The sequence below is a fragment of the Thunnus albacares genome, chromosome 20 (assembly GCF_914725855.1).
Source record: "Thunnus albacares chromosome 20, fThuAlb1.1, whole genome shotgun sequence".
Classification (NCBI taxonomy): domain Eukaryota; kingdom Metazoa; phylum Chordata; class Actinopteri; order Scombriformes; family Scombridae; genus Thunnus; species Thunnus albacares.
The window spans coordinates 18,308,683-18,335,715 of NC_058125.1; the positions used below are offsets into that span (position 1 = coordinate 18,308,683).

Below are 27,033 nucleotides of genomic sequence, written 5' to 3' on the forward strand. Positions count from 1 at the left end.
AACCCATACCTATGTGCCATATCTTAGTGAAAATATAAACATATATTTGATAATAAGATAGCATAAGATAGCAAATATAAATGCTCAAGTAGATAGAAAATATTTACACAAATTAAAGATTGACTTGCAGCTTTTTAAAATAATACACTGACTGTTAAATATTCTGGAAACGTTAGCTTTAACATTTAAGTCTATTCCTGGTCATTATTGTGGCACATTGTTGCACATTGCACTGACATGTATATGTAGCCTTGATGCACTTTTGTACCTCCAGTAATGTGAGCTGGACCTGCAGTGTGTACATCATTGTAGTGGCTGTAGAGTCCATTGGCGTGTCCATGAATTTATCAAATCGCCGCTTGACCGATTCCGAACCCCAACAGAAAGGTTTGTCAAGTCGTCTGATACGACGCTCCTGATTGGCCGCTGCAGCAGGAGATTATAAAACGACAAATGTGATTGGTCAAACAGACACTCTGCTCTTTTTTTCTCGCGATTGTTTCCCGTGTGGGTTAATGGCTCCTCCTGCTACAGACTGAGACGGAGCTGGCACCGAGCAGCGATACGGGGGGAGCAGTAACACCACGGAGGAGAAAAAAAAGGCGATTACACCCCAAATACCAGCGGGTTCTTGATCGCAATTGTTTAGGTGTATCTGGGAAAAGGCTGCCCGGGTGGTAGTTTGGGGTCGAGGGCTAAAATTAGGAGCGGGCGGTCGAGGATAGCAGTCTATTTTTCAACAACCAACTCCCCAGATGAACTCCGTCAGAGCCACCAACAGGAGACCCAGGCGAGTGTCGAGGCCGCGCCCGGTGCAGCCCGAACGGAACAACGGGGATAGAGGTAAAGCTAGGCCATGTTCAGCTAACGATTTAAAACAAAAGTCAGGCGATAGCAGCCTTCACGTAACGCTTCGGTTTTCCCCCACTGGCCTGTTTTTCACACATAGAGGCGGCGGGTTCAGCAGGAAAACCCGAGGCTTCTTGCTCTGTGGCTTAGGCCAGGCCGCGCTTTGTTTGGCTTGAGTGATTGGGGCTAGCTAACGCCGCTAGCTAGCTACCAGGTTAGGAGGAGGTTGGGGGTTGTCTTCGCCTAACGTAATGCGTATGTAGCTAGACGGTTACAACATTAATAGCTGATATTCGGGTAACCTCAGCTGGAGGCAAAGGGGATCGACTCCATACGCTGAAACCAGGATATTCGTGCCTGCTCGGCCGTTGCATTCCCAGCTGTCACTACCGATTCTGAGGGTGTAAATCTGCGCTGTCTTTCAGACTGCCATTTTTTTGGGGTGTAACGTTAACAAAAACATTAGCAGCGAATGGGGGCAATGCTAGCTAGCTGCCCCGGCTTCAAAAGGCCACACAGATCAGCTGTGATAGATGATACGGTGTGATTTTTTTATTTTTTTTTTTAGGTGAATTCACTGTGTCCATTTTGTGTGCTCGGAGCTGCTGTTTAAAAGCTAACGCAGCCAGCAGATTGAACCATGTCCCCTTCCTTGTTCTCGGTGCCTGCTAGCCCGAGCTCGATTTGTTTACACCGCGGATTTGCCAGCTACGCAGTTCGGTTTTTAGCCATTAGCCTCACGTCTGATCGACTTCATCTGCGGCCCTTAATTTGACAGCAGCACAAAGATGTGTCTGATCCTGCACACATATGACCCAGCGACATATACACACTGCCCGATATCAGCTGGGAATGACTAGACATGAAAGACTAGTAATGTGGCTGCAAGGGTGCATCTGCCATTATCAATCACTAACCTTTGTCTGCCATACCAACTATTGCCCTGTCTGTTAGCGCAGTGTGCATACAGCATGTGAGCTGAATGCACATCATTCTGTCAATAAGGGTAAGGAGAATAAGAGGGTCAGTGGTTTTTGTGTTTACTGTGATTACTGGAGGAAATTTAGATGTATAATTGTGCACCCAATGACATACACTGTGGGGTTTTTTTTTCTTTTGTGGCATGTCCTCGCTCTATACTGCAGCTTTGTGCATTGAAGTGCCTCTTTAGAAAGTGGTATATGTATAGCAAATCTGTTTGCCCTTCTGTCCAGATGAGGAGGCTCCTGCAGCAGCCGCAGCAGAGATGGCTATTGAGGAGTCCGGCCCAGGAGCTCAAAACAGTCCCTACCAGCTTCGACGCAAGACCCTGCTTCCCAAGAGAACCGCCGCTGCCTCTGCCACCGCCTCTGCCTGCCCCAGCAAGGGCCCAATGGAGGTTAGACTGAAACATTTAAGTGCATTTTTTTTTTCATGCTGCAGTGTGAGGGTCTGCAGACTTGATTGTGTATGTGGATGAGAGAGAGAGTTGCTGATTGATTGTGTCCTCCTCTGAAGGAACAATGATTTTGTGACAGAGCAGTAAATTTCCAAGTTGATTACTTAGTGCTTGAATCTTGGCATGAAGTTAATATCCTACTTGCCCTCTTTTACAGGGAGCTTCCACTTCATCAACAGAAGCCTTTGGCCATCGAGCCAAGCGGGCACGAGTGTCCGGTAAGAGCCACGACCTGCCAGGTGTGTGTTAAATCTTTGGAACTGGGGCAGAGAGAGTGTTAGCTTTTTTTAGTTGAGTCTTTTTATTGATTTTTTTTTTTTTTTTTTTTTTCTGTGCGTGCTGGTAAATCTTGTTTTTTTTGTTTTGTTTTTTTTGCAATCCATTAAATTGCACAACTCCATAGTTTAATGTGCTTGGAGTGAAGAGATTTTTCAGTGCTTACATTGTGAGTATGTGTTTGTGTGTCTTTTAGCAGCCCCAGCAGAGCAATATCTGCAACAGAAGCTTCCAGATGAGGTTGTTTTGAAGATCTTCTCCTACTTACTGGAGCAGGACCTTTGTCAGGCAGCTTGTGTTTGCAAGAGATTCAGCCAGCTAGCCAACGACCCTATCCTCTGGTCAGTGCTGCTGAAGAGATGGAAATGTCTTGGTTTCTGTTTTGAATATCAAAGTCATTAAAGTGCAGACAGCTGAAGTTTGTGGTATGCTGTTTTTCATTATCTAGGAAGCGTCTATACATGGAAGTGTTTGAGTACACGCGTCCCATGATGCACCCTGAGCCGGGCAGGTTCTACCAAGTCAGCCCAGAGGAGCATGAACACCCAAACCCCTGGAAGGAGAGCTTTCAACAGCTGGTAAGTCAGTCCTTATAGTTTCTGGGTGCGTTGTCTTTTTGTGAGGAAGAAAGTGCCTCAGTGTCTTTGTAGATCTGGTTTGGTTTATTCTCTCCTTACATTTTCTCTCTCTCTACATATATGTGTATATACATATTAAAAATAAACAATCTGCAGTTTGAACAAGGTGAAAGTGGCTTTGCAATAAAATCCATGCCAATCACTTCACTGTAGGGTATCAATGTCTGACATAGGGAAAAAGAGTGCATGTAAAGATAAAACACTTTTTACACACACACACATATATATAAGAAAGCAAATTAATGTGTATTTATTTTTGAAATATTGCAATATATACAGAGCCAAATGGAAGAATGGCTTTAACATGACTATTTAACACAGTCATGAACTTAGCAAAATGTGCTTTTATTAATCGTCAGTAAATGAAACACAACAACAAGGTGTAAAGTAATTGATCAAATGTGACAGATTTTGTCATATATATACATATATAATGACCTGACTCCATTAAATCCCTTTTGAAAAGTGGTTTAGAAACACTGTCAAGCCACTCATGCATCTCCTTATCATGTTTCTTCTGGGGGAAATTTTTTGTCAAACTTTAATGACCAGTAGCTGTCAAAACCACATAGACAGTATTTCTCAGAAGTTCAGTCTTGCGGTGAATGCTTTCAGTTCATCCGCACACAGATGAGTTTAATATCTGTATCACATTGTTGTTTTAAGGCAATGGCAACAGATGTATGTATAAAATGTCTTACCGTGGAGTTAATCTCATTTTCTAATTATGTCAGTCCAGACTAAACTTGGTCTAACGTCCTCAGGCTACTGGAAAGTAAACATGTTTGCTTTTTATTGATCATAATGTAGTAGTGAAATCAAAACACTGGTCGTGTTACAAATTGCAGTTTTACTCTCTTCTTCTGTTTTTACTGTAGTTGTACTCCTTGTAATTTTGATGTCTAGAAACGAAATTAACTGTGAATCACTCTATAATCGTTGTGAAAGTTTGTACCTCGGCATATGTTGTGTTCTGTGGTGGTTGGTTTGCATATATTCATGTGCATCAACGTGGGGGTTGAAGGATAAATCTGAGGGTTTGCGAGATGGTTAACAGGACAGGACTTTGCTTCATCTAACCTTTTTTTAAATATAAATGCAGAAAAAAATAATTCTGCGGTTGCTTTAAAGGGCCAGGAGCCAAAAAAATCAGGAAGGTCTGATGTACACAAACTGTCACCTTACAGCAATTTGTTGAGTAGCACATTCCCTTCTTGTCTGTGTTCTCCATTCAAAAACTTGCAGACTTTTTTTTTGCTTTACTACCTGCTGGAAAATGTTAGTTTGATACCCAGGTTGTATGATGACACTACCTAACAGCAGTGTATGTATATTGACCCTGGTGTTTTCTGTGTTGCAGTACAAAGGTGCCCACGTAAAACCAGGCTTTGCCGAACATTTTTACAGTAACCCCGGCAGATACAAAGGCAGGGAGAATATGCTGGTAAGTCAAAACCTCTCTGCTAAAGAGAAATCGTTAAGGATTCATTTCTTTGGCCATAGTACTTAAGTGTATACTTTGCAAAGCCAATGTAAACATCATCTTGCTTTTCCAAACCGTCCTCTTATGAATTATGTGTTTTTTGTCTTCTGGCAGTATTATGACACCATTGAAGATGCGCTGGGTGGGGTGCAAGAAGCCCACTTTGACGGTCTAATCTTTGTCCACTCTGGCATCTATACGGACGAGTGGATTTATATAGAGTCCCCCATCACCATGATTGGTGCAGGTAAGTATGATACCTTCACCGAAAAAAAAGTATGCCTGTGCCACATGTAATCATTATCTCTCAAGATAGGGATACAGTCTCAGCAGTGTTTATATATGAGGGTGTTAATGAGGGTTCTCCGCTTTCTCCTCAGCTCCTGGTAAAGTAGCTGATAAGGTGGTGATTGAGAATACTAGAGACTCAACATTTGTCTTCATGGAGGGCTCAGAGGACGCCTACGTGGGATACATGACCATCAAGGTAAGCATAGTAACTTGAACCTGAAGAACCGGCTGTATATCAAAGGTCTCTACCTTCTAGTCCCATCACAGGGCTTCACTGTTGAGCTATGTAGTCACAGTGGGGAAAGTCAAGGTTGGCCTCCAGTTTATCATTTATTCATAACTGAGGATAAAATTATTATTTCTCCAACAGAGACTCTTGGGTCTGAATCACAAAAGAGTAAAATAAAAACGGGTCTTGTAACAATTCTCATGAACACCTAATAACGACTGCAAATTGTTGTCTGTGCAGTTTTTCACTGTGACAAACCTGTGAGAGTGATTATTTTGTTTTAATGAACTTTTAGAAGATACTAGTGTAACTGTTTTGTCATAAAGGTTTGTTCAGTTTCAGATTGTTTTGCTTATTATCTGTTAATTAACTGTTTTTTAAAATGCAAATTAGGTTATAATATGAATTGTCATATTTAAAAACCAGTAGAAAATAAAGATTATGGTTTGTGTTTGGCTGATGTGTGAAACACCTGTCTTGGTTGTCTTGGACAATCTTTTATGTAGTGTTAAAGCAATAATTTGTAAGTCATAAGACAATTTTTAGAACGTTCACATTGGTAGAAAATTCATCGCAGTCGGCGTCGTACTGATTATTTTATTTGTCTTATGGTGTAGATTTCACTGTTTCCTTGTAACATTTCGTTATCAGCTACAAGTATTATTAGTGTCACTTATGCCTCCCAGTAGGAAGAGTCAGTCTGGATGTGGTGGGTGGACAGAAGCCTGATGTGTTGTCAGTAATCGCAGCCTCTGTCTGACCTCTGCTGCACTTCTCTCCTCAGTTTAATCCTGATGATAAGTCAGCACAGCACCATAACGCCCACCACTGTCTGGAGATCACAGTCAACTGCAGCCCCAACATCGACCACTGCATCATCCGCTCCACATGCACAGGTAACACACACACACACACGGATCATTCATATACAGGGGGGGGGGTCTCAAAAATGAAAGTTGACTTTGCAACCTTGTTGATAAATGCAACTTTACCTTTTGCAAAAGTAGCGTTACTGCAGGGCTCTTGTATTGTTTTACATGATGTTGTGCATGTGTTAACACCCTGTATAGTGATTTAGAGCCATGGTCTGCTATTTTAAAAAGCACACAGTGTCCCTAACTTAGGTATATCACTAAATGATCAGTATGTTCCCTCTGAGTGTGTGTCCCAGCATGTAACACTAAATTTGTCATTTGGGTCTTGGACTGAAAACCAAGAAACCCTGAAGCAGTATTTTTTTTGGCAACTACTTTTATTATGACAGTTTGTTCTAGTGGAAAATTTTCAGGTTGTTTCAGCGAAGTTTTGGAAAATCAATGCCAGTATTGCTCAGTATAAGACCATCTCTTGTGTATTGAGGCTTTTTTTTTTTATCAGCACAGTGTGTTATCTGTCTTGTCTGATTGAGACCATGTAGTACTAAATGTCAGATCACATTTGGCATCAATGAATTGTACACTACGGGAGTACTACTTGAAGAAAATATCAAAAGCCTCGTCGTTGTTTAGTATCACCAAATTGTAGTTTTATGGATTCCTGACAACTCTGCTCGAGGGGCTGCAACTCCAGTCCAAATTGTATCTCAAGTCATACATGTGTGGCACACATTTGACCAGTGGCCTTATATACAGGATGAACATGCTTGTATATGCGCTGCGGAAGGGTTGATTAAATTTGGCAAGACTACTGTAAACACATGACAGCATCAATGGAGTTGTGCCAAAATGATGAATCGAGTCAATAAGCAGAAAATTAATTAATCAAGTTTGATAATAACAGGACACCCCCCTTAGCTCAGGGGTCAAAACTCCAAACATGAGTCACAATGCCCCCGCTTTGAATCCAGCTGAGGACCTTTGTTGCATCTCTCTCCTTTGTTTCCCGTCATGTCTCCACTACTGCTAATAAAAGCATAAAGTATTTGTTAATCGTCCAACGCTGTCATTGTAAATTAAATACCTTTAGGGTTCTTTGACAGTCGGTCAAATGATAAATTAATTTAGAGCTAGAATAATTAGTCGATTGACAGAAAATTAATCAGTAACTATTTGGATAATCGAATAATCTTTTAGTCATTTTTCAGCAAAAACGCCCAACATTTGCTGGTTGCAGCTTCTCAAATATGAGGATCTGTGTTATATGATAGTAAACTGAATATCTTTGGATTTTGGACTGTTCATCATGACATCTGAAGACGTCACCGTCGGCTCTAAGAAGTCATAACAGGCATTTTTCACTCTTCTGACATTTTATAGACGAAACGATTAATCGAGAAAACAATCTACAGATGATGAAAACGATCGTTAGTTGCAGCCCTAAATTAATTGATAGTGTTAAGTGATCATTATGTGTGACCCTTCTGTTTTGTTTTTTTTTTGTGTTCAGTGGGTTCAGCTGTGTGTGTGAGTGGCCAGGGAGCGTGCCCAACCATCAAACACTGCAACATCAGCGACTGTGAGAACGTAGGACTGTACATTACAGACCATGCGCAGGTAAAAATAGATTTAACCGCTCATGCATACACACACACACAAATAGGTTAACTCTGTCACTGCCTCTGACTCCGAGTCTTCTTGTCTGTTTCAGGGCATTTATGAAGACAATGAAATCAGCAACAACGCGCTAGCGGGAATTTGGGTGAAAAACCACGGCAATCCCATCATTAGACGTAACCACATCCACCACGGGCGAGATGTCGGAGTATTCACTTTCGATCACGGCATGGTAACTAAACATAAACTATCAAATATTTTTTACTTGAAGAAATTCTGGTTCCAGTCTCTTACTACCCCCACATAATGATCCAGCTGATCGTTCTTCCTCTCTGTGTGCTTTCAGGGTTACTTTGAAAATTGTAACATCCATAGAAACCGTATAGCAGGTTTTGAGGTGAAGGCCTACGCCAACCCCACAGTGGTGCGTTGTGAGATCCACCACGGCCAGACGGGAGGCATCTACGTCCACGAGAAGGGGCGGGGGCAGTTTATAGAGAACAAAATCTATGCCAATAACTTCGCCGGCGTGTGGATCACATCCAACAGTGACCCGACGATACGGTGAGAACACACGCTTCACAAAATAAAACATTATGTTATTATGATGTGCATGTTTACTTCATGTTTGTTTTTTTTTCTTTTATATCCAGGGGAAACGCTATATTCAACGGTAACCAAGGAGGGGTGTACATATTTGGAGACGGACGGGGTTTGATAGAGAGTAACGATATCTACGGTAACGCCTTGGCGGGAATCCAGATCAGAACCAACAGCTGCCCCATTGTACGGCACAACAAGATCCACGACGGACAGCACGGGGGCATCTACGTGGTAAATAACACTCTTCGCTTCACAAGTGGATCAAAAAAAGTCACCTTCTCCAGAAAGATTGTCAGACAGCTGATTCTGTTTTGTGTTTCAGCACGAGAAAGGCCAGGGGGTGATCGAGGAGAACGAGGTTTACAGCAACACACTGGCCGGAGTCTGGGTGACCACAGGCAGCACTCCCGTCCTCCGCAAGAACCGCATTCACAGTGGCAAACAGGTAAAAACCAACATACTTAAACGTTTGCCCCTGTGAAACTGTTACAAAACCTGGAAAACAACATCCTCAAATAGTCTGTAACTGATTAAATGTCATGCTTTTTAGTTCATTCTCTATATTTAGAGATACAAATCTTTCTTCTGGCACTGTGAAGGAATGCATGTGTCAGAACCAGGTGGAGTGAAGAGACGTTTGAGTGATGATACATTTAACTAAACATATCAAAAAGCTTTAATGCCTTGAAGTTTTACTATTTTAAGTTCTGAATTTAGTTCTTGGATTTTTGAGAAATCTGGTTTTGGTTTAACGTCATGTAGTTAAGATAACTCAGGAAAGTTTGCAGTTGAATTTTGCTAAGAGGTGAAGTGCACTGAAACAACAGAAGGGATATTTTGCCGTGTACATGTACTTTTAGTTGACTATTTTTTTGTGTGTGAATATTTTGTTAATTGGATTACTCTTGGCAACAGGGAGACTAGACTGCAGGGTGTCAAAGGTTAATATAAACACCCTCAATTAGCTCGGGTATGATTAGCACCTTTATGTGAAAGTAAACATGATGTCACACATTTTTCAAATAGTGAATTTCTTACCCTAAGCACAAAATATTCCTTACAAATACCCCGCAGTCTTTATTTCAGCCTTCCCACTGTGTTATAGAACATATCCTAATTGGAGTGGCCTGTTTTTTCTTCTATATTGAATCTATATATCTGCAATTAATCACTTTTTTATCTTTGTATGGACGTTTCTTGTGTCCGTTAAATCTTATGATCATCTGCCTTTTTTTTTAGGTTGGTGTATATTTCTATGACAACGGGCATGGCGTGTTGGAAGACAATGACATCTACAATCACATGTACTCTGGTGTACAAATAAGGTAACGTGTTTCAGCGGTTTTTTGTCTCACAAACTTTGAATTAGTTTTATTTATCCATCGATCTGCGTCTTGTCGTTTATCTCTTAATCTGCTCGTAACAAATAAAAAGAGCTTGCATGCTCACTTTCAGCAATAAAACTGTGGATTATGTGGCTGATTATTAGAATCAGTTGTGAATAATGTTTCATCTCGACAGGACGGGGAGCAACCCAAAGATCAGGCGCAACAAGATATGGGGAGGCCAGAATGGAGGGATTCTAGTCTACAACTCAGGTCTGTATTTTACCTTTCCACTGTTAATCTGTTATATTCTGTGTGTGGCTACTCCTATATCTAATTCTGGTGTTTTAATGTCAACAGGTCTGGGCTTCATCGAGGACAATGAGATCTTTGACAATGCCATGGCCGGCGTGTGGATCAAAACCGACAGCAACCCCACGCTGAGACGAAATAAGATTCACGACGGCAGAGACGGAGGCATCTGCATCTTCAACGGAGGCAGAGGTACTCCCAACATGTTCTGTAACATCTTTGACAAAACAAAGATAATTAAGAAAATGTGTCGTAGCTTCTGAAAATTGATTTGATTTGAACTGCCAAACAGTACAACCGACCATCAGTTGAACTTCAGTTTACTTAAATTAGCAGGGATGTCCTGAGCAAGTTTCTTTGCCCCAATCTGAGTCATTTGATCTTGAGTATGTGCCTAGATAATACAGCTGCGCACTTCAAGTACATTAAAGTTATTAAAATCAACCCAGTGTATATGCTTTATAATTGAATAGCTCTGCAATGCATTAAGAAAAACATTGCCTGCATCCAAGCTGTTCCTTTAAGGTTTTTCTTTGTTTTATTTACAAAATAACTAAGTAAACAGAACTCCAAATTTCTGTGGTAAAGCCAATAGCGGTCACATCTGCTAAATGACCTCATGGGTGGTCAGGAACCTTGTTGTAAAGGTCCAGTAGTGTAGAGAGGGTAGTGTGTACCTACCGTGGCTCGCTACGGCAGCGACGGGCCGGTCATCCAAAGTAATGAATTCAGTCACCTTCTCTGTAATCTTTTTGGCCTTGTCACAGTCTCGAGAAAATCTCTCTCTTTTATAATAGTGTCCTCCAATATTTGTTGCATGAACTCACTGTGTTACGTCGAGTGTTTCTTTTTTTTTTTTTTTTTTTTTTTTAGGCGCTGTATCAAATTGAGCGCAGGTCTGTTACTGCTGCCTTGCGAAACACTCGCATTGCAGACATTACAAGTGGATGTCGGACTGCTTCTGTTTTCCGATTTAAAACATTTCCATACTACAGATATTTTAGCCGCGGATATGCCAGAGTACCCTTCTGTGTCCTGCCACAAATTGCGCTCTCCGTTTACAACACCTGTGTGAGAGCTGACGATTGAAAAGAAAGGATTTGGCACAAATTCTCACTCAATATAGCCAATACCGTTCAGTTAACAAATGCCATGATCGGCACTGATACCGATCTTTGAGATTGGCTCAGGACATCCCTATAAATTAGAGCATAGCTACATATTAACAGTTACCTTGGTGTTTGCTCCTCCTAATTTGGCACCTCTTTGTCTTATAGTTTGTGTTATAAAATCTTTTTCTCTTCAGGTCTGCTGGAGGAGAACGACATCTTCAGGAATGCTCAGGCCGGCGTGCTGATCAGCACTAACAGCCATCCAATACTCCGCAAGAACCGCATTTTTGACGGCTTTGCTGCAGGTTAGCTTTGTTTACGATAAACTCCATGTGACAAACATATCAGATTGTATCTAATTTTGGTGCTGATTTTTCTTTTTTTTTTCCTCTCCAGGTATTGAAATCACTAACCACGCCACAGCCACCCTGGAGGGCAACCAGATCTTCAACAATCGCTTCGGAGGGCTGTTTCTCGCCTCGGGGGTCAACGTCACCATGAAAGGTAACTTAGTGTTTTTGCGGACATTAAAGCTTAAGTCAAGCCGTGGTATCGCCCTGTTAATTTTCTGCTGTGCTCTCTCCTCTGTTAGATAATAAGATTCTGAATAACCAGGATGCCATTGAGAAGGCTGTGAGCAGAGGACAGTGTCTCTATAAGATCTCCAGCTACACCAGTTACCCCATGCACGACTTCTACAGGTAAACAAAAGGTTCAGAGTTGGAAAATAATCAGAAAAGATTAAATCCCTGCTAGATTAGCGGTGCTTAAAAACACTCAAGTAAGGAACTACCTCATGTTTAACTATTTATCTTGTTGTCTTTTGTCTCTGCAGGTGTCACACCTGTAATACAACAGATAGGAACGCCATCTGTGTTAACTGCATTAAAAAATGCCACCAAGGGCACGACGTAGAGTTTATACGGCACGATCGGTGAGCCTCTTATTCCTCTCTGACACTGCTTCTCCAACATCAGGGATAATAATCTTGGGGGTTTTATAATAATGATCATCAGTTGCAGCCTTGATTGAACTGAAAAATGTGTAAAAAATCCACTTAACTAGCATTTGCACCACAAATTTAAAGGGAGTATGGCGTCTAATCCCTGATATATGTGCCTTCCAGGTTTTTCTGTGACTGCGGAGCAGGAACGTTGTCCAACCCGTGCACGCTGGCCGGAGAGCCCACACACGACACAGACACTCTGTATGACTCAGCGCCGCCCATCGAGTCCAACACGCTGCAACATAACTGAAGGCATCCAGTCGAGTTACACTCTCTCACATAAGCATACAAAACACATTACATTGCACACAGCCATACACACACACACACACACACAGACACGCGCGCACACAGGCACAGTGACATACACACATCCATTTGGAGCCATAAGGACCCAGAGAGACTCTGTGATTGCGGCGCTCTCAGACGGGATCGAGGTGAAAAGAGGCTGCAGAGGAAGCAGCTTCCTGCCCGCTGCAGTCAAGACACACTGCAGCGGCGGCAGACTCCACTAGAGGGAGCAGTGGAGCAAAGAGTAGACTGACAGAACGGCCACAAGAGATTCCTCACTCGAGTATTTCTTATTGCAGTCTGTAGACAAAGAGAAGGGAAGAGAAGGGCTCTGAAGAGAGGCTGTCAATGGCGGCAGCACGTGAAGATCCCCCCCCCTCCCCTCCAACCCCCCCACCCCTTCACTCGGTGTTAATTCTCAGCTCCCGGCCCACTTCGTCTTCTTCTTCTTCACAAGAACTGCTGTCAAAGAGACTTCCTGCTTCCTCGCAGCTGCCATCCCCATTGGCTGCCCAGGCAGTTGTAACTAGGCAACATATGGGCGGATGTTGCTCTGTTGTGTGTGGATAAAGAGCAAGATTGTGTGTGTGATGGAGCACTTGGGCTTTTTTTTTTTTTTTGTTTGTTTTTTTAAAAACTATGTTCTGATCAGTGGATTTTATTTCAATGCTTTCTCATGTAGTTTTGTATTTTCAAGCAAAAAGCTGACTGTATTTGAATGTCTTTTATTTTAATATATATTATTATAATTATTATTATTTTTCTTTGGTTTAGCGTCCCTCCTCCCACCCCCGACACCCAGGCAAACTGCAGAAACTCAAAAGGTCCCAGTGGTGAAGTTCTTTCTGTGAAAGAGAATCTCGTTTAAACACTAAAAACCCTCTCCAGTATATTAGCTTAAATGGCAGGTGGAGGGGCTCCACAGTTGTATAAAGGTGTGTATGTATGTGTGTGTGTAAATGTGTGTTGTGTACAGTGCAAGTTGTGTGAGAGTGTGTGTGTATATGTTTATAAGTTGATGCAGTCAGTGTTTTATGGAGAGGGTTTTAATAGGAGGCGTCAGAGCTCCTTTTGAACTGGAACTGAAGAGTCGGTCTGCAGTCTCCCCCCGTGTCCCCCCCCCCCTCCCCACCTCCCCCTCCCCACCCACTCCTCCCGTCCTCCCCCGTGTATCGTGGTGACTGTGGCTCCTCATGCAGCCTGAATCGTATGCATGTACCATAACATCTAGACTTAATATATTGTGAAGTATTCAATAACCATTATGTAGATGCTAGTTGGAATTCAAAAAGGGGTATACTTTCTTAGAAAGACAAAAAAAGAAAACAGGAAACTGGCCATTTCTAAGAAAATAAAACTTTATTAGATCAGAGGTGTCTTGTGTTAAATTCACTTGCTGTGAGGAAAATTCATTCTGCGAAACCACCAATAGATGCATCGTCTTGTTAAACAAATATGCTGCTAAAAGTACCCTAGGAGTTGATGTTTGGAAGTGAAAAACTGCCCTAAAAACATTGTTCACTTGACAATTTGCAGCTGATGAGTTAGAAAACCTGCTAATTAAATTGTACAGATGTGATTAAGAGCAACTTCTTTCACAGAGAAATTGCTACTGAGAAAATGCTGTGCAATATTTATCTCCAACAGCGGGTGATTTTTTTTTTTTTTTTTTTTTTTTTTTTTTTTTTGAATTTTTGAGGTGATGTGTCTTTTACAACATCCCTATTTTATTATGTTACCTTTGTCAAACCTGTGCAGATCTTACTAAATGGTTTTCAGTGTTCACAGGTTGTTTGGAGACATTGTTGTCACCAGATGCAGAAGAAACTTAACAGATGATCTCAACAGACCGTCAAGTGTTCAAAAGCTGCTTCAGAATTAACAGTATCGGATAACTTTTCACTTTCAGTAGCTTAAAGGCTGCAGTCCATCAGGTCTGACATATTTAACAGGCCTGAAAATATATTTTTTTTTTTTTTACCAATTCATTGAGTATATAAAATGTTTGTAAAATGCTCATCTGCAGTGATGTCGTCAAATGATATGCAGCTTAGACAGAAGATGTGAGAAAATAAGCTGATATTCATGTGTGAATACGATCAAAGCCACATCATATGCAAGTTATTTTCTACAAATATCAATAGTTATTGAAGCCTGATAAAATCATTTTAACAGCTGTAATTGCAAACCTCTAATTTGTATTTTGAGTTAAATCTAGTAGCTACAAAGTGCACCTCATAACTCTTTGAAAGTGCCACAAAATACATTGAAACCCATAGTGAGTTCAAGTAGAAATGTTTGTAGAACATGCTGGTTGGTAGATCATTGTAGTTCTCACAGAGGTGGCACTGATTTACAGAGAATACAGCTGTCTACATTTTGATAACTTCTTCCTGTGTACTGTACACAAGGAACATTTTTAGGTGCATTATTTCACTGCATTAACTGTATGTGGTGGTTGTAAAAACTACACAATATAGCAGAAATGAGCTTTTTAGGTGTTAAAATCCACAGAACATGTCAGGCTGAATTTTGGGGAAATGTGTAAAAAAAAAAAAACATCTAGAATATCATTTAATGTAATAGTGCAACTGTTAAAAAACAAACAAACATTGAAGCTTGGATTTTAAGTTTTCATTGAAGGTATCAGTAGTAAAACAAATTTTGGAACAAAGATACTGAAAATATGTGACACTGTTGCACAGTGTGGAAAAAGATTTTTCCTTTTTAAATTAAAGAAACATACGGGTAAAATTTAGTTAAAGTGGTAAATCTGTTAGTGGGCTGTACTTATACTTTCTACACATTCAAAGCTGTTACATGCAGCTGTGTGGTAGAAATGTATTCATCAGTGTCCAAACACATCTAATCATAAAAAAAAGCTCATGACGCACCACATGTTGTCATGTAACTACAATAACATGGTCAAAAAAAACCAAATTCAGCACGTCCAGGAATAATTCTTTATTGAAAAACTATACAATAGAAGCGCTTTAGTGTGGTTACCTACAGTATATGAGCTTTGATGGTCATGAGTACATAGATAGGAGCATAAAAAAATCAAGCAGTTTTTACAGGAACACAGCGTGCGAGGATCTCTGAGATGAACGTGTTTTTCTTGGCCATCAGCTCCTCCTTCATCCTCTTGAGCTCGGCCTTCACCTCTTCTTCAGTCATGGTGGCAGCAGGAAGTGACTTTACCTTCTCCAGGAAGTCTTGGATCAGGTTTTCCCCGACCTGATAGAGAGAAAAAAAAAAAAACATATTTCAGACAAGATTACAACTTTTACAATTTGTTCCTTATTTTCCTGCATGGGATCAGTGAAATTTATCTTATCCCATCTTTGTCTGCATCAATAGTGCATCTCCTCCTTATGAACATTAAAGGACAGGTTCACTATTTTCCTTTCTGACTGAAGACAACAGTCAGATGCCCAAATGAACACAGAAACTGGTTTTGCTCGCTGTAATCATTCCTCCTATCAAAACAGCTGTAGCTCAGGTGAAAGAGCAGGTCGGCCGTTAATCACAGGGTTGGTGGTTTGATCGTCAAATGTCAAAGTGACCCTTAGCACTACCAGCTGAGTCAGTCCACCTGTCAACTATGCAGACAGGATATGATGTCATGTATCTGGGCTGGGATGACAGCAGGAGAACTGAGCCCTACTTGTTTATCTGTTCGTCGTCTCTTGGCTTCGGGTTCTTCCTCCTGTTCCGACTTCTCCCCTGCAGGCTCCTGGAACTCCTCCAGCTCTTCGGCCTTCTCCTTCGCCATGGCAACCACCGATGGCGGGAAGCAAGCCAGCTCGGCGACATGGATTCCAAAACTCTGGTCACACACACCTGAACACACAGTGAGGGCTGCGTCAGTTTGGAGCCTTTTTAATCTTAACTCAAGGTCTACTTACTAACAACAGGACTTGAATCTCTGCAGATATAAGAATATGAACAGGAAGTAGAAAGACGTTCCAGAGAGAAAACTAAATAAAACTAAGGAAAAAGTTTCTTTATATCAGTTTACATCCATATTAGGGATAGAAAATGCAGAAAAGTGACCTGGTTTGACTCTGTACAGCATAGTGAGTGTGTTGTGGGAGGTCAGGGCCGTGACATGCAGGTTGTGGACGGTGGGTTGCTGTGTGGCGAGCGCCGTCAGCTCGTGGAAGTGAGTGGCAAACAGGCAGAAGCTGCTGATCTTGGAGGCAATGTGTTCGCTGATGGCCCAGGCCAGACCGAAGCCGTCGTACGTGGACGTTCCTCTGCCCAGCTCGTCGATTATGATGAGCGAGTTCTCCGTGGCCGAGCTGGAGATACAACAGTGGAGTTGAGACAAGGTTTGTGTATCACTTTTTTTTTTTTTTTTTAGTGGACTCGTGTGTGTTTTTACCGTAGAATGGCAGCCGTCTCCAGCATCTCGGACATAAAGGTGGACACTCCTTTCACCTGGCTGTCTCCCGCTCCTACCCTGGCCAGGACGCTGTCAATCACGCTAAGCTCCGCCTTCTCACAGGGCACAAAGCAGCCGATTTGAGCCATCAGAGCGATCACGCCCACCTGACGGATGAATGTCGACTTGCCACCCATATTTGGTCCTGCAGACAAGAAGAGAGGGTAGCTAGATAGTGTATTATGTGTGATGAGGTACAACAAAGATACAGAAAAGTTAGTTGTTTAAAGATAATCCTGGTTTGCTACAACTTGTTTTGGCGTCTTCATTCTCAGATTTCAGCAATTAATTTGTAGCTCCTTGCAACTTATTAGTTCTAGAAAAAGGAACTAAACTCAGGCAAGACTAGAAACTACAAGTCCCTTTTGTGCATTCTAGTTTAGGTTTCCACCACATAACATGATGATTTGTCTAACTAGACTGATGACAGATTAAAACACAACAGCAGTGTTTGAAATGCATTTTCAACAACATAAAGTTGTCCTGTCGTTCTTGGTGTTAACAGTAGAATGATGCTGATGTTTGAATAGATGTAATGAATGACTGAGAAGGAGACTGCAAACTCCTGACATGATGTCCGCACCTCTTGTATTGATACAAGAGTTGCCCACTACTTCTTATTTTGAGAATGAAGCTGTATGCAAGCTGCCGCATGCTTGGTGTCTGTGTTTGACCAATCAGTGACGTTCAGCCCTGGAAAATCCGCCCAATATGTGAACCATCTGACGGTACAGTAGCAGGGCCTTTTTTGGCATTTCTTAGACCCGTGGGAAAGTTACTGAGGAGGCAGCCTGTTGGCTGAGAGGAATTATGGCCACAACTACAAAGAGATGACTATTCTTACATCTTTAAAGCTGTGATAATCGTTTTTTCTTTTGCCCATTTGGGAAAAGAAGAACTCCAAGGTGTCCAAACAGTTGCTGAATTACACATTTCAGACACAGAGTGGCATTAGCACTCATTTGAGATCATGTTTCTGTAATATAATCCCAGATTCACTCTCCTTTTCAGCTATAAAGTGCATATTTTTTTAAACTGTGTATGTCAGGTGCAGTACAAACGCCTCTTTTAACCTGTTATAATATAGAAGCTCTTCTCTCCCTGGACGAAGGTGATATCGTTGGGTATGAAGGCGGTGTCTGCGTCTGTCTCCATGCAGGGATGCCTGGCCTGCTGCAGCTCCATACGCCTGCAGCCATCGTCCAGCAGACGAGGCCGAACGTAGGGCACGGGAGCGGAGACGGAGGCCACAGCGAAGCTCACCACAGCGTCCAGCTGCGCTATGACATCGCTCAGCGTCTGGAGCGGGTCCACATAGCCTGGTGGTTCGAAGAGTTTAAAAACTTGAAGTGAATTATCACAGAGATAGAAGTCTGCTGCATGTGCCGGCTCCAAAATGATCAATAAAAATGATCAAAGAATTCCATCAGACCACAATCTCAACAAACCTGTTATTCAAAAACTCAAAGCAGTGTACAGTTTACTGACCTTTGTAGAAAATGTGAATGAAATCAATTACTAAAGGTCACTCGACAAATTCCATGTGATCATCACTTCCATGTAACTCAGACGTCGTCATTTCTTTCATCTGTCAAAATCAATGCCATGCTGCTGAGACACAGTGAGCAGCATGTGATGAGAGTCCTCACCTGAGGAAATGTTGATGATCTCTTTGACAATGGCGTTCTGGGCCTCCTCGTACTCCTCCCTGCTCTTGGTGTAGTCCTCGTTCAAGGAGCTGAGCTTACTGTAGACATGTGAAAGTGCACATGCGTGAGCGCAGACCGTCAGCTGACAGAAGGAGCGGGGTTATCCGAGGCTGACATTAGATGTGTGACAAAGTGGGACCGACCTGTTTGTGAAGCGAACTCCGTTCTTCTGAACATCCAGCGTGGTGAACTTCTTGTTGTTCCTCAGAGTCTTCTCCTCCTTGCAGGTGACTCGCAGGTAGAAGCCCAGCATGGCGTTCGACTCCAGCTTCACTGTCTTACCAGCATCCAGACCTGAAACGCACAGTTCCTACAGTGAGCTCAAACTTAAATCCAAGTATAAAAAAGATTTGTTGAGTGAAAATAAAGTACTCATGGATATAAAACGAACTGCTTACTCTTAATCTGGAAAGAGCAAGAATTTCTGGTGTAATGCTAGAAGCAACAGACTTTCATTTCTTGTGTGCATTTTGTCTCAAATTGTTTTCATGTGTTCTGTCTTATTATCTACTTGTCAGTGATCTGTGAAGCACTTTGAATTGCACACAACCTGTAGTGTTATACAAATAAAGTTTGATTGATGGATTGACAACATCAAGCAAATTTCAGAAACATACATTCAGCAAAACCATCCCCACTGCTACATTCTGCTGTGTAAATCAGTTGAGCGGACTCCGATTCATCTTTCCTGCACTCATGTAATGCTTTTCTTTGCTTGGCAGTGGGTGTATATCAAGTCGGGGGGGTTTCCACTTGTGTATTGTTGTTTCCTACTTGTGTTTGTGTAATATAAATAAATCAATATATAAATATAAATCATCATGCTCTATCACAAAGTGAAAAGCATGTAAACACAATTACTTCAACTTATTGATTGTAGGCAAAATGTTCCTGTTGTCACATTACAAATTAATTCAAAGAATGTAAACACGAGCACTCTGGGATATATAATCAAACCACATCAACCATGTATAATTCCACCTTAAGTTAGTCATATAAGAAGCATTTATAATGTGGTGAATACAGGACAAGACAATAAGCAACAACATTATTCACTGACTTGCAGAGGAAGCATGTTGAGATATTAGGGTATTGTGTTATCATTTTACAAAATGCTCTCCAAACAATGATCAAGTTTAAAATGATAAACTAAGAAAATGTTAGTTCTTGTACTTTTAATATGTGAAGAGTTTTTGCCATCCACACAACTGGCCAAAAAATTAAAGGACAACAATGAAAACAATTATGTCAATTAAAGCTCTAAAACCAAATCTATATTGAATTTAAATCTAAATGACAAAAAATTGTACAATACAGAAAAACACTGAGGTAGGGACAAATAGCTCAAGTTACTTTACACTAACATAAAGCTTTCTGGTTATCAGACATGATAGATTTAGATGCAGTATGCATTATAACCCAAACACTGGTCTTGTATGTCTGTAATGGGATAATAATAATTAACCTTCTAGTAAATAAAAAGAGACAATAATAACTCTAATGTTGTTTAATGTTTTATTTGGGATTTTAAAGTCTACAATGACTCCACATGGAGAAGGATTCATTACAAAGCAGACATTAAGTCTGACCTTTTATGTCAGTCTTTGAGTCAGAGGGATCTGCTGAATTTCCCGCAATCAAAATATTTGGTTCTGAGCACATGACGGCTGCATGGTGTAATCGACTTGCTTTGGCTTTTGGACGCTTTTGCATTCTTGTCACACCACAGATTTAAAAGCTCATCAGCAGACGCCTCCCGTGCCTCACTTCCTTAAAATACAGTTCTAAACTTCTTTTAAGACTTATCTCGGTCTCGGCATGTTGTGATATACGGTATGTAATTGTGTGTGTGTTTGTGTGTGTGTGTGTGTGTGTGTGTGTGTGTGCTTTGATCACCTAGCTCTCTCGCTGCGCTGTTCAGCACGGTCTGCATGTTCTTCTCCAGGGCGTCCATCTTTTCTCTCAGCTCACTCAACACTGGATCAAATGACGCTTTCACCAGGAACTCATGGTGGTCAATCTAATGTATGTATGTATCACACACACAGTATATATGCAAGAGAAGACACATGTAAACAACACGCAAAATAGATAATATGCAGACAAAATGCACAAAACAATCTTCTTACAGTGCACACATCTATAGAAACACAAAAGAAAAGACCTGGTTCATGTCCAGAGTCGTCTCGATCATCTCCTGATACTTAGTGAAGTCATTCTGCAGGTCTCTGAGAGGGGAGAGGAACACTGCCTCCAACAGAAACTGGTAGCTACCTGCACACACACACAAAAACAAACACACCTCAGAAATCAATGAATATACTGTATATGCATGTTGGATAGGAAGATAGAAATAGGCAGTATGCACGGAAGATGAAAGAATGCACTACTCCGTACATATCCAGGCTATTAATGTGTTGCTAGTTTACTAGGTACACAAATCGTAAAAAACAAATCTTGATATATGACATGACTGCAGTGTGGTGTAAATCAGGTGGACGTGCATCTCTAGCATCATTGTTTAACTCAGCCTGGCATGATAGATGAACAATATGTGCTGATTCTTGCATCTTCTAAACAACTGTGGATCAGAAAAAGGGGTGAGAATCATGCAAACAAATTGATGTGACATAGCCAGAAAATCATATCTGAATTCAACATTACTGTGAGAAAATGTAATCTCAGAATGGCCGCTTTAGACTAGACAAGAAAGAGCGCCACGATCCTCTCATTGTAAATCAATTTGGACAAAAGCATCCTGTTTGGTATCAAGAGTGTAACAAGTGTTTAATGTGTTCTCCTATGACACACTGAAAACCCCTGAGATCCACCAAAGAATGTTTGAAGAGTGCAGAGTATCTGATCCATCTCTCTGTGCCTACAGTTTGACCACACTGGCATCAAGGCGTACCTGAGTATCTCTCCAGGGCCGTGATGAGGGCAGGGATGTGGCTCACAGCCTGGTAGACGCGGTAACAGTCCTGCAGGGTCGCCGAATGACGGTGGAACTTCTTGGCCAGGCGGTGAAGATCTGGAAACCGCCGCAGCAAGTCCTCCTGACAGGTCTGCCTCAGCTCAGAGTCACACACGAAACTCTCCACTAGGTCCAGCCTACACACACACAGAGTCAAGAGTATCCTCAACAAATGTCAATCTATCCAATAGTTGTTGAGGTATTTAACTGTTGATCGGTGTAAAAAAAGATGAACTACATTTAATAGGACTTTGTGACACTGTAAAACAAAACTATATGACAAAAACACAAAGTTCTCCTTATAGCAGACTCAAAGAAAGATCCTCCACTCTGAGGTTAATGTAGATAAAACTCTATTCAAATCTCTAACTAACAGGACTTTAATGACCTGTATGACACATGACTCATGGGTAGACACACGATTCATAAAAAGTACACTCTTTTATTTCAATTAACATTGTAGAAATATCAGATCTCACAGTTTATTCCCATCCTTGTATTACCTCTCCTCTATTTTGGTTTTGTCCATAAGTGGTTGTTTGATCCACTGGTTGACGAGCCGCTGACCCTGAGGTGTACGGCACTTGTTCAACAGACCGGCCAATGAATGAGCTCCGCTGGTGTCATCGGGTGAACCCTGGAGGACACAACAACAGCATGTTTCAATACAATGATCAATATCCCACACGGCCTCTGTACTGCTGATCCCGGAGTATAAAATATATGTTCGATCATTATCATTAGCACGTAGAATACATCTACAAATCTACCTGCATGGATGTGGGAGAACTTGTTAATAATGGAGAAATGTGAGCTCCTATGAGCCTGGCACTGACCTGGAAGAGGTTAAGAGCCCTGACGGCAGCGTTGTCCAGCCTCATGTACTGACCCAGGTCCAGAGTGGTCAGACTGAAGGAGTTGAAGTTGGACTCGTCAGAGAGCAGTTCGAGGAAACGCACGACTGCAGCCAAGCATGACATAGCCACCTGTGAATAAAACCAAACACACGCACGCACTTAAGCGCTTTCAACTATTACTTCTCATATAGTCAATTTGTCTCGCAATGGGTTAGCCTAACCTGACCAGGCTCACTTAAGGTGGGCTGACTTTTAAGGTGGACCAGATATTCTCATTTTAGTGTCAATCTGAGCCGCTCCTACTGTAAACAGAGAACGGAAAAACATCTGGCTGCTGAGTCTCTCCCGAGTTTTCGCTCAGTCACCCCCTTCTTCTTATATTCTACTTCTCTTTGGAATTGTCTCACGTAAATCAGCCAACAGTGTAGAGGAAGATCTTTTGTTTACCTGTTTGTCCAGTTCAGGCAGTGTGTTGCTGGCCACAGTCTCTCCTCTTTTGGCTCTCAGCAGCCTGTTGAGATCCTGGACCATGTCCTTGCTGCTGAAGTCTGCTCTCTTCCTGTCAGAGACCAGCATGCCGCTTCGCTGGACCACCTGCACAGACACATGATGTATTCATACCATAATTACAGTGTGACAGGCTATGTTTATGCTCTTATATCAGGATATCTGCAAGTTTCATCAAATTACATTAAAATGTTTGATTTAGAGACCCCCTCAAGACATGTGTTAATATTCTACTTGGAATAATAATGTGTATGATATCATTTTTTCACAAAAAAAGTTCAATGACCTTGTTAAAATCCAGAGGCTACATATACATACTGGGGCAGCAACTAATGATTATTTTCATAATTGACTAATCTGACAATTATTTTCTCAATTAATCACATTTTTTATAATAAATCAGAAAATAGCAAAAAAAAAATCTACTACAGTACTACTATAGTACAATTTGATGTCTTCAATTGTCTTGTTTTGTCCGAGCAAAAACGTAATTTCAAGATTTATTAAACTAAATTTGAGAAGTAATATGCTATTTAGAGCTTAAATTTACATAAGACCTTCCCAAGAATTGTTTCAAATATATATATTAAGTTGTATCGAGAATAATTGACTTTAACGTACCTCCCGTAGTTTATTCCCTTCAGGGTTAGCTTCACCCAGGGCTAAGAGACACTCTTTGGGGCTGATTTGGACAAGCAGGGACTCCAGGTTGGAGAAGATCTCGTTGTCTGGAAACTCACACACTCCCATCGTCCTCTGAGCTGCGTCCACATATCCCACTCCGACCACACGCTGCCCGTCAGCTCCTGTAGCAAACCGCACGGCTACAACTCCGGCGCAGCCCTCAGCTCCGCTTCCGCCGCCAAACAGGATCTCCTCAAACTGAGTCAAGTTTCCTGGAGAAGCCTGAGTTCAGAAGAGACGGACGAGGGGAACAACAGAAAGAGGCACAATGACGGGGAGAATCATCAGCTTTCAGAGGAAACATACTGTGATTATCATATTATGTTATTGTTTTTAAAAAGTCAGACGTCCAATTTCATGACTTTAACTAGTTCCCTTATATGTAGCTGATGTGACGCAACTTGAGAAACAGGTAAAATCTCTTTTATTGTAAAGCACACTGAATAGTTTTTTTTTTTTTTTTAATCAGACGGACAGAGGAGTCTTTGAGGATTCTGGAAATACATTCAAAGATGTTTAGTGTTGGTAAAAGACCTACTGGGCTTTTTTCAAACCTTGCCAGGTATTTATCTTTCAAAACAACTGATGCACTGCGACTCAAATGTAATAACACATGAGACGCACAAACCAGGGCTAGATTTCATTTTTTATTTAAAAAGCTAACAAATAACTTACTGATGTTTCTTTTTATTTATTTTTTTTTAACATGTAGAGTTGAACCAATTACTCGAATAGTCAACTGACAAAAAAAAATAAATGAATCAGCAACTAATTTGATTAATAATTTCAGTAAAGTAAAATCAAACAGTTGCAGGTTCCAGCATCTCAAATGCTTTTCTTTGTCATATATGATAGTAAGCTGAATATCATCCAGCTTTGATAGCATGTGATCTCGAAACAAGAGCCTAAATTGGAAAAGAATCTTATTATGTGAAAACCAGAAGTACAGACAGGCTATTTGTAATTCCCGATGTCACTGGAAGATATAAAGGGCTGGATAGAAACCAGACGATCTGCAACCTTTAATGACAACCGTCTAGGAGACGAGTATATTTCTGTTTGAATGTAAGAATGTAACCATAATGAATTACAGGAAAAGGTGTTATTTAAACCGTCCATGTATGTTTAAATTAATTTTGTTATTACAAATCAGATAAGCCAAAAGTTATTTGTAAATTAGGTGGCTTTTTGAACAATATCCTTCCTTTGTTTAAGTAGCATATGTTATACTTTATCCATGTGTGTGCCATTGCTTTGTTATTATTATACTGTATGTTCTGTTTGTGCTCCATCATGTGATTATGGTCTCGCGTCAAAATAAATAAATTAATGAATGAATTGCTGATCTCATAAAACAAGCTATTTTAACATTTCACACTATAAAGGGCATTTTCCACTATTTTCTGGCATTTTAACGGCCAAAACAATTAATAAAGATCATGTGCAAATTAATCGATAAAGAAAATAACTATTAGTTGCCTTATTTACATGTATGAAGAGCTCTGTTAGATGTTGTGTGTTCCAAAACAAACAGGTCAAAAACTGTGTGTAACATAACTTAAATTGTTTCTGAGAGATCTGCTACATATTTAGGAATAATATTGGACCAGTCACTCTCTTATGCATCTGTTGTTACTAGAATATTATGAGAGTGACGGTAAACTTAAGTTCCTGTGTTGCAGAATGGGGCATTTTGATATTCCTAATATGAAACTTCTTGTGTCATCATCGATACAATAGATTTATGATCATCCCTGTTGGTGATACCCAAAATAAATGTATGTATTTACTGAATGAGTCTTCTTGAATTGAATTTAGAAGTGCAGGATTGCTGCCTGTCAGTAGAGAACAACAGAATCTGCATCATATGTATAATATCAACAGTGGGGATCCTCAACATTCAACATGGCTATAATACCAGGGCCATTGTGTGAGCATGCAAATAATGTAGCCAGAGACTCTTTTTATACTGACAATGGATGTTTTGTGTCATGAGGTATGAAGTTGACAAAAACTAAGAGGGACTTTCAGTGGTCAGGTCAGAGCTAATGTATGCATGAATAAGGTTATTAATGAGATTTTATGTGTGCTTTTAATCTGTTTTAGTTGTATTTTGGTGGATATTTATGTTTTGGATTAGGTTGCACTCATGTAGTTTTAATAATCTAAAGTTCACTTTTACATGTTCTCACTTTAATATGTTATTTCTTGCCCTGGTGTGTTTTTGTAGATCCAAAAATAAATCAAAACAAAATGTGATTTTTTTTTTCTGTACACTTGCCATCGGGGCTGCAACAAACAGTTATTTTCATTATCCATTACTTTCTCAATTAATTAGTCGTTTGGTCTATGAAGTGTCAGAAAATGGTTATAAATATTTGATTACTGATTCTTTCTCTACAGGGTCCAGTGGAAATCAAACATACATATGAAAAAAAAGAAAACATAATAAATATAAATATATAAAAAACAAATACAGAACTCTGCATCCCTGAGTAGTAAAATAAATTAAAATGTTATAGATTAAAAAAAGCCTGACCTGATGTCCTCAAATGTCTTTTCTTGTCCCAACCAAGTGTATAACCCAAAGATTATCTATGACTAATCGTTGCAGCTCTATTTTCCATACGTTGATACTTCATATATACTTCATATCCATATCAGCCAGCCTTTGTTAATATTATAATATATTCAACACGGACACATAATACACAAAGCAGGACAACACAATTCACAACTGATACAGTGAAAGTGGGACATCATCATTGCAAGACAGCAGCTCATCTTTATTTAAAAGGCTAGATGAAATATAAACAAACACAAAACCACAAAGTCTGATGTCATTGTCAAAACAATACCTTGTACTCAATCTTCCAGTCGTGCTCCTTGCTGCTCTTGCTGTGGTTTCTGTACACTTCTACTCTGTACTGCCTCACCAGCAGCAAGTCTTTCACAAAGGCCTCAAAGTTGAGCTTGCTGAGGACCACACTCTCCAGCTTGCGACTCCCTGTTGACGAAACAAGCTCAGATTAACATCACAAACTACACATGAGCCCACGATGCCTCTGCTAGCTTTCTATGCTAGCACGGGTATCCGTCTCTATGCTAGCTTAGCTTGCGGACACATTTAAATCTGAGTCAATGCATAAGACAAGAACACGCAACTAAATTAGCATGCTAAACAATAACCTGTCACTAATAAAATACATTTTGCAAGCTAGCCAGCTACGTGGTATGCTAGACTATAGAGGCTAGGTTACCTGAGCCCAAATTTTTGATGACGCCATTCGTCTTGAAAACCTCCTTCGCCGCGAATATGGCGTCTTTCCCATGAACAGTGTAGTAGTCGTTGCGGTCGAATATTCTGAAAGTAGAGTCCGGTTTCTCCGGCATGGAGAAAAAGAAGTTTAGGAAGCCATGCTCGGCTGCGCTGTCCATGGACAGGTTCTGTTTCGGTTGCACCGCCATGCTGGATGAATCTCCCGCCAGGGCTCCCTGCCAAACAGGAAG

General features: G+C 40.8%; 2 protein-coding genes across 6 annotated transcripts; one reads left to right on the top strand and one right to left on the bottom strand.

The window, feature by feature from the left end:
• Nucleotides 1-485: 485 nt before the first annotated feature.
• Nucleotides 486-13,715, top strand: fbxo11b (F-box protein 11b). Of its 5 annotated transcripts, none has more exons than XM_044337017.1 (22): nt 486-843; nt 2,064-2,227; nt 2,445-2,526; nt 2,760-2,904; nt 3,012-3,141; nt 4,562-4,645; nt 4,799-4,931; nt 5,065-5,171; nt 5,989-6,100; nt 7,590-7,696; nt 7,791-7,928; nt 8,043-8,260; nt 8,350-8,530; nt 8,622-8,744; nt 9,539-9,624; nt 9,821-9,897; nt 9,985-10,128; nt 11,243-11,353; nt 11,445-11,552; nt 11,641-11,749; nt 11,884-11,982; nt 12,175-13,715. In XM_044337017.1, the coding sequence occupies exons 1-22, from the start codon at nt 756-758 to the stop codon at nt 12,302-12,304; spliced, it is 2,676 nt and encodes an 891-aa protein (XP_044192952.1). In that variant the 5' UTR covers nt 486-755; the 3' UTR covers nt 12,305-13,715. The 5 variants fall into 5 exon arrangements, with proteins under 5 accessions (XP_044192952.1, XP_044192953.1, XP_044192954.1 ...); XM_044337018.1 differs by having other exon boundaries at nt 2,763-2,904; XM_044337019.1 differs by having other exon boundaries at nt 2,445-2,505.
• A 1,579-nt stretch (nt 13,716-15,294) lies between these two features.
• On the bottom strand, nt 15,295-27,033 carry msh2 (mutS homolog 2 (E. coli)). Its single transcript, XM_044337016.1, has 16 exons — nt 26,784-27,033; nt 26,382-26,530; nt 23,461-23,745; nt 22,780-22,926; nt 22,312-22,461; nt 21,979-22,112; nt 21,413-21,612; nt 20,666-20,775; nt 20,398-20,521; nt 18,645-18,795; nt 18,442-18,539; nt 17,866-18,111; nt 16,733-16,937; nt 16,402-16,649; nt 16,013-16,188; nt 15,295-15,582 (listed from the first exon to the last, which is right to left on the bottom strand). Exons 1-16 carry the CDS (start codon nt 26,989-26,991, stop codon nt 15,406-15,408), a joined length of 2,808 nt encoding a protein of 935 aa, XP_044192951.1. The 5' UTR covers nt 26,992-27,033; the 3' UTR covers nt 15,295-15,405.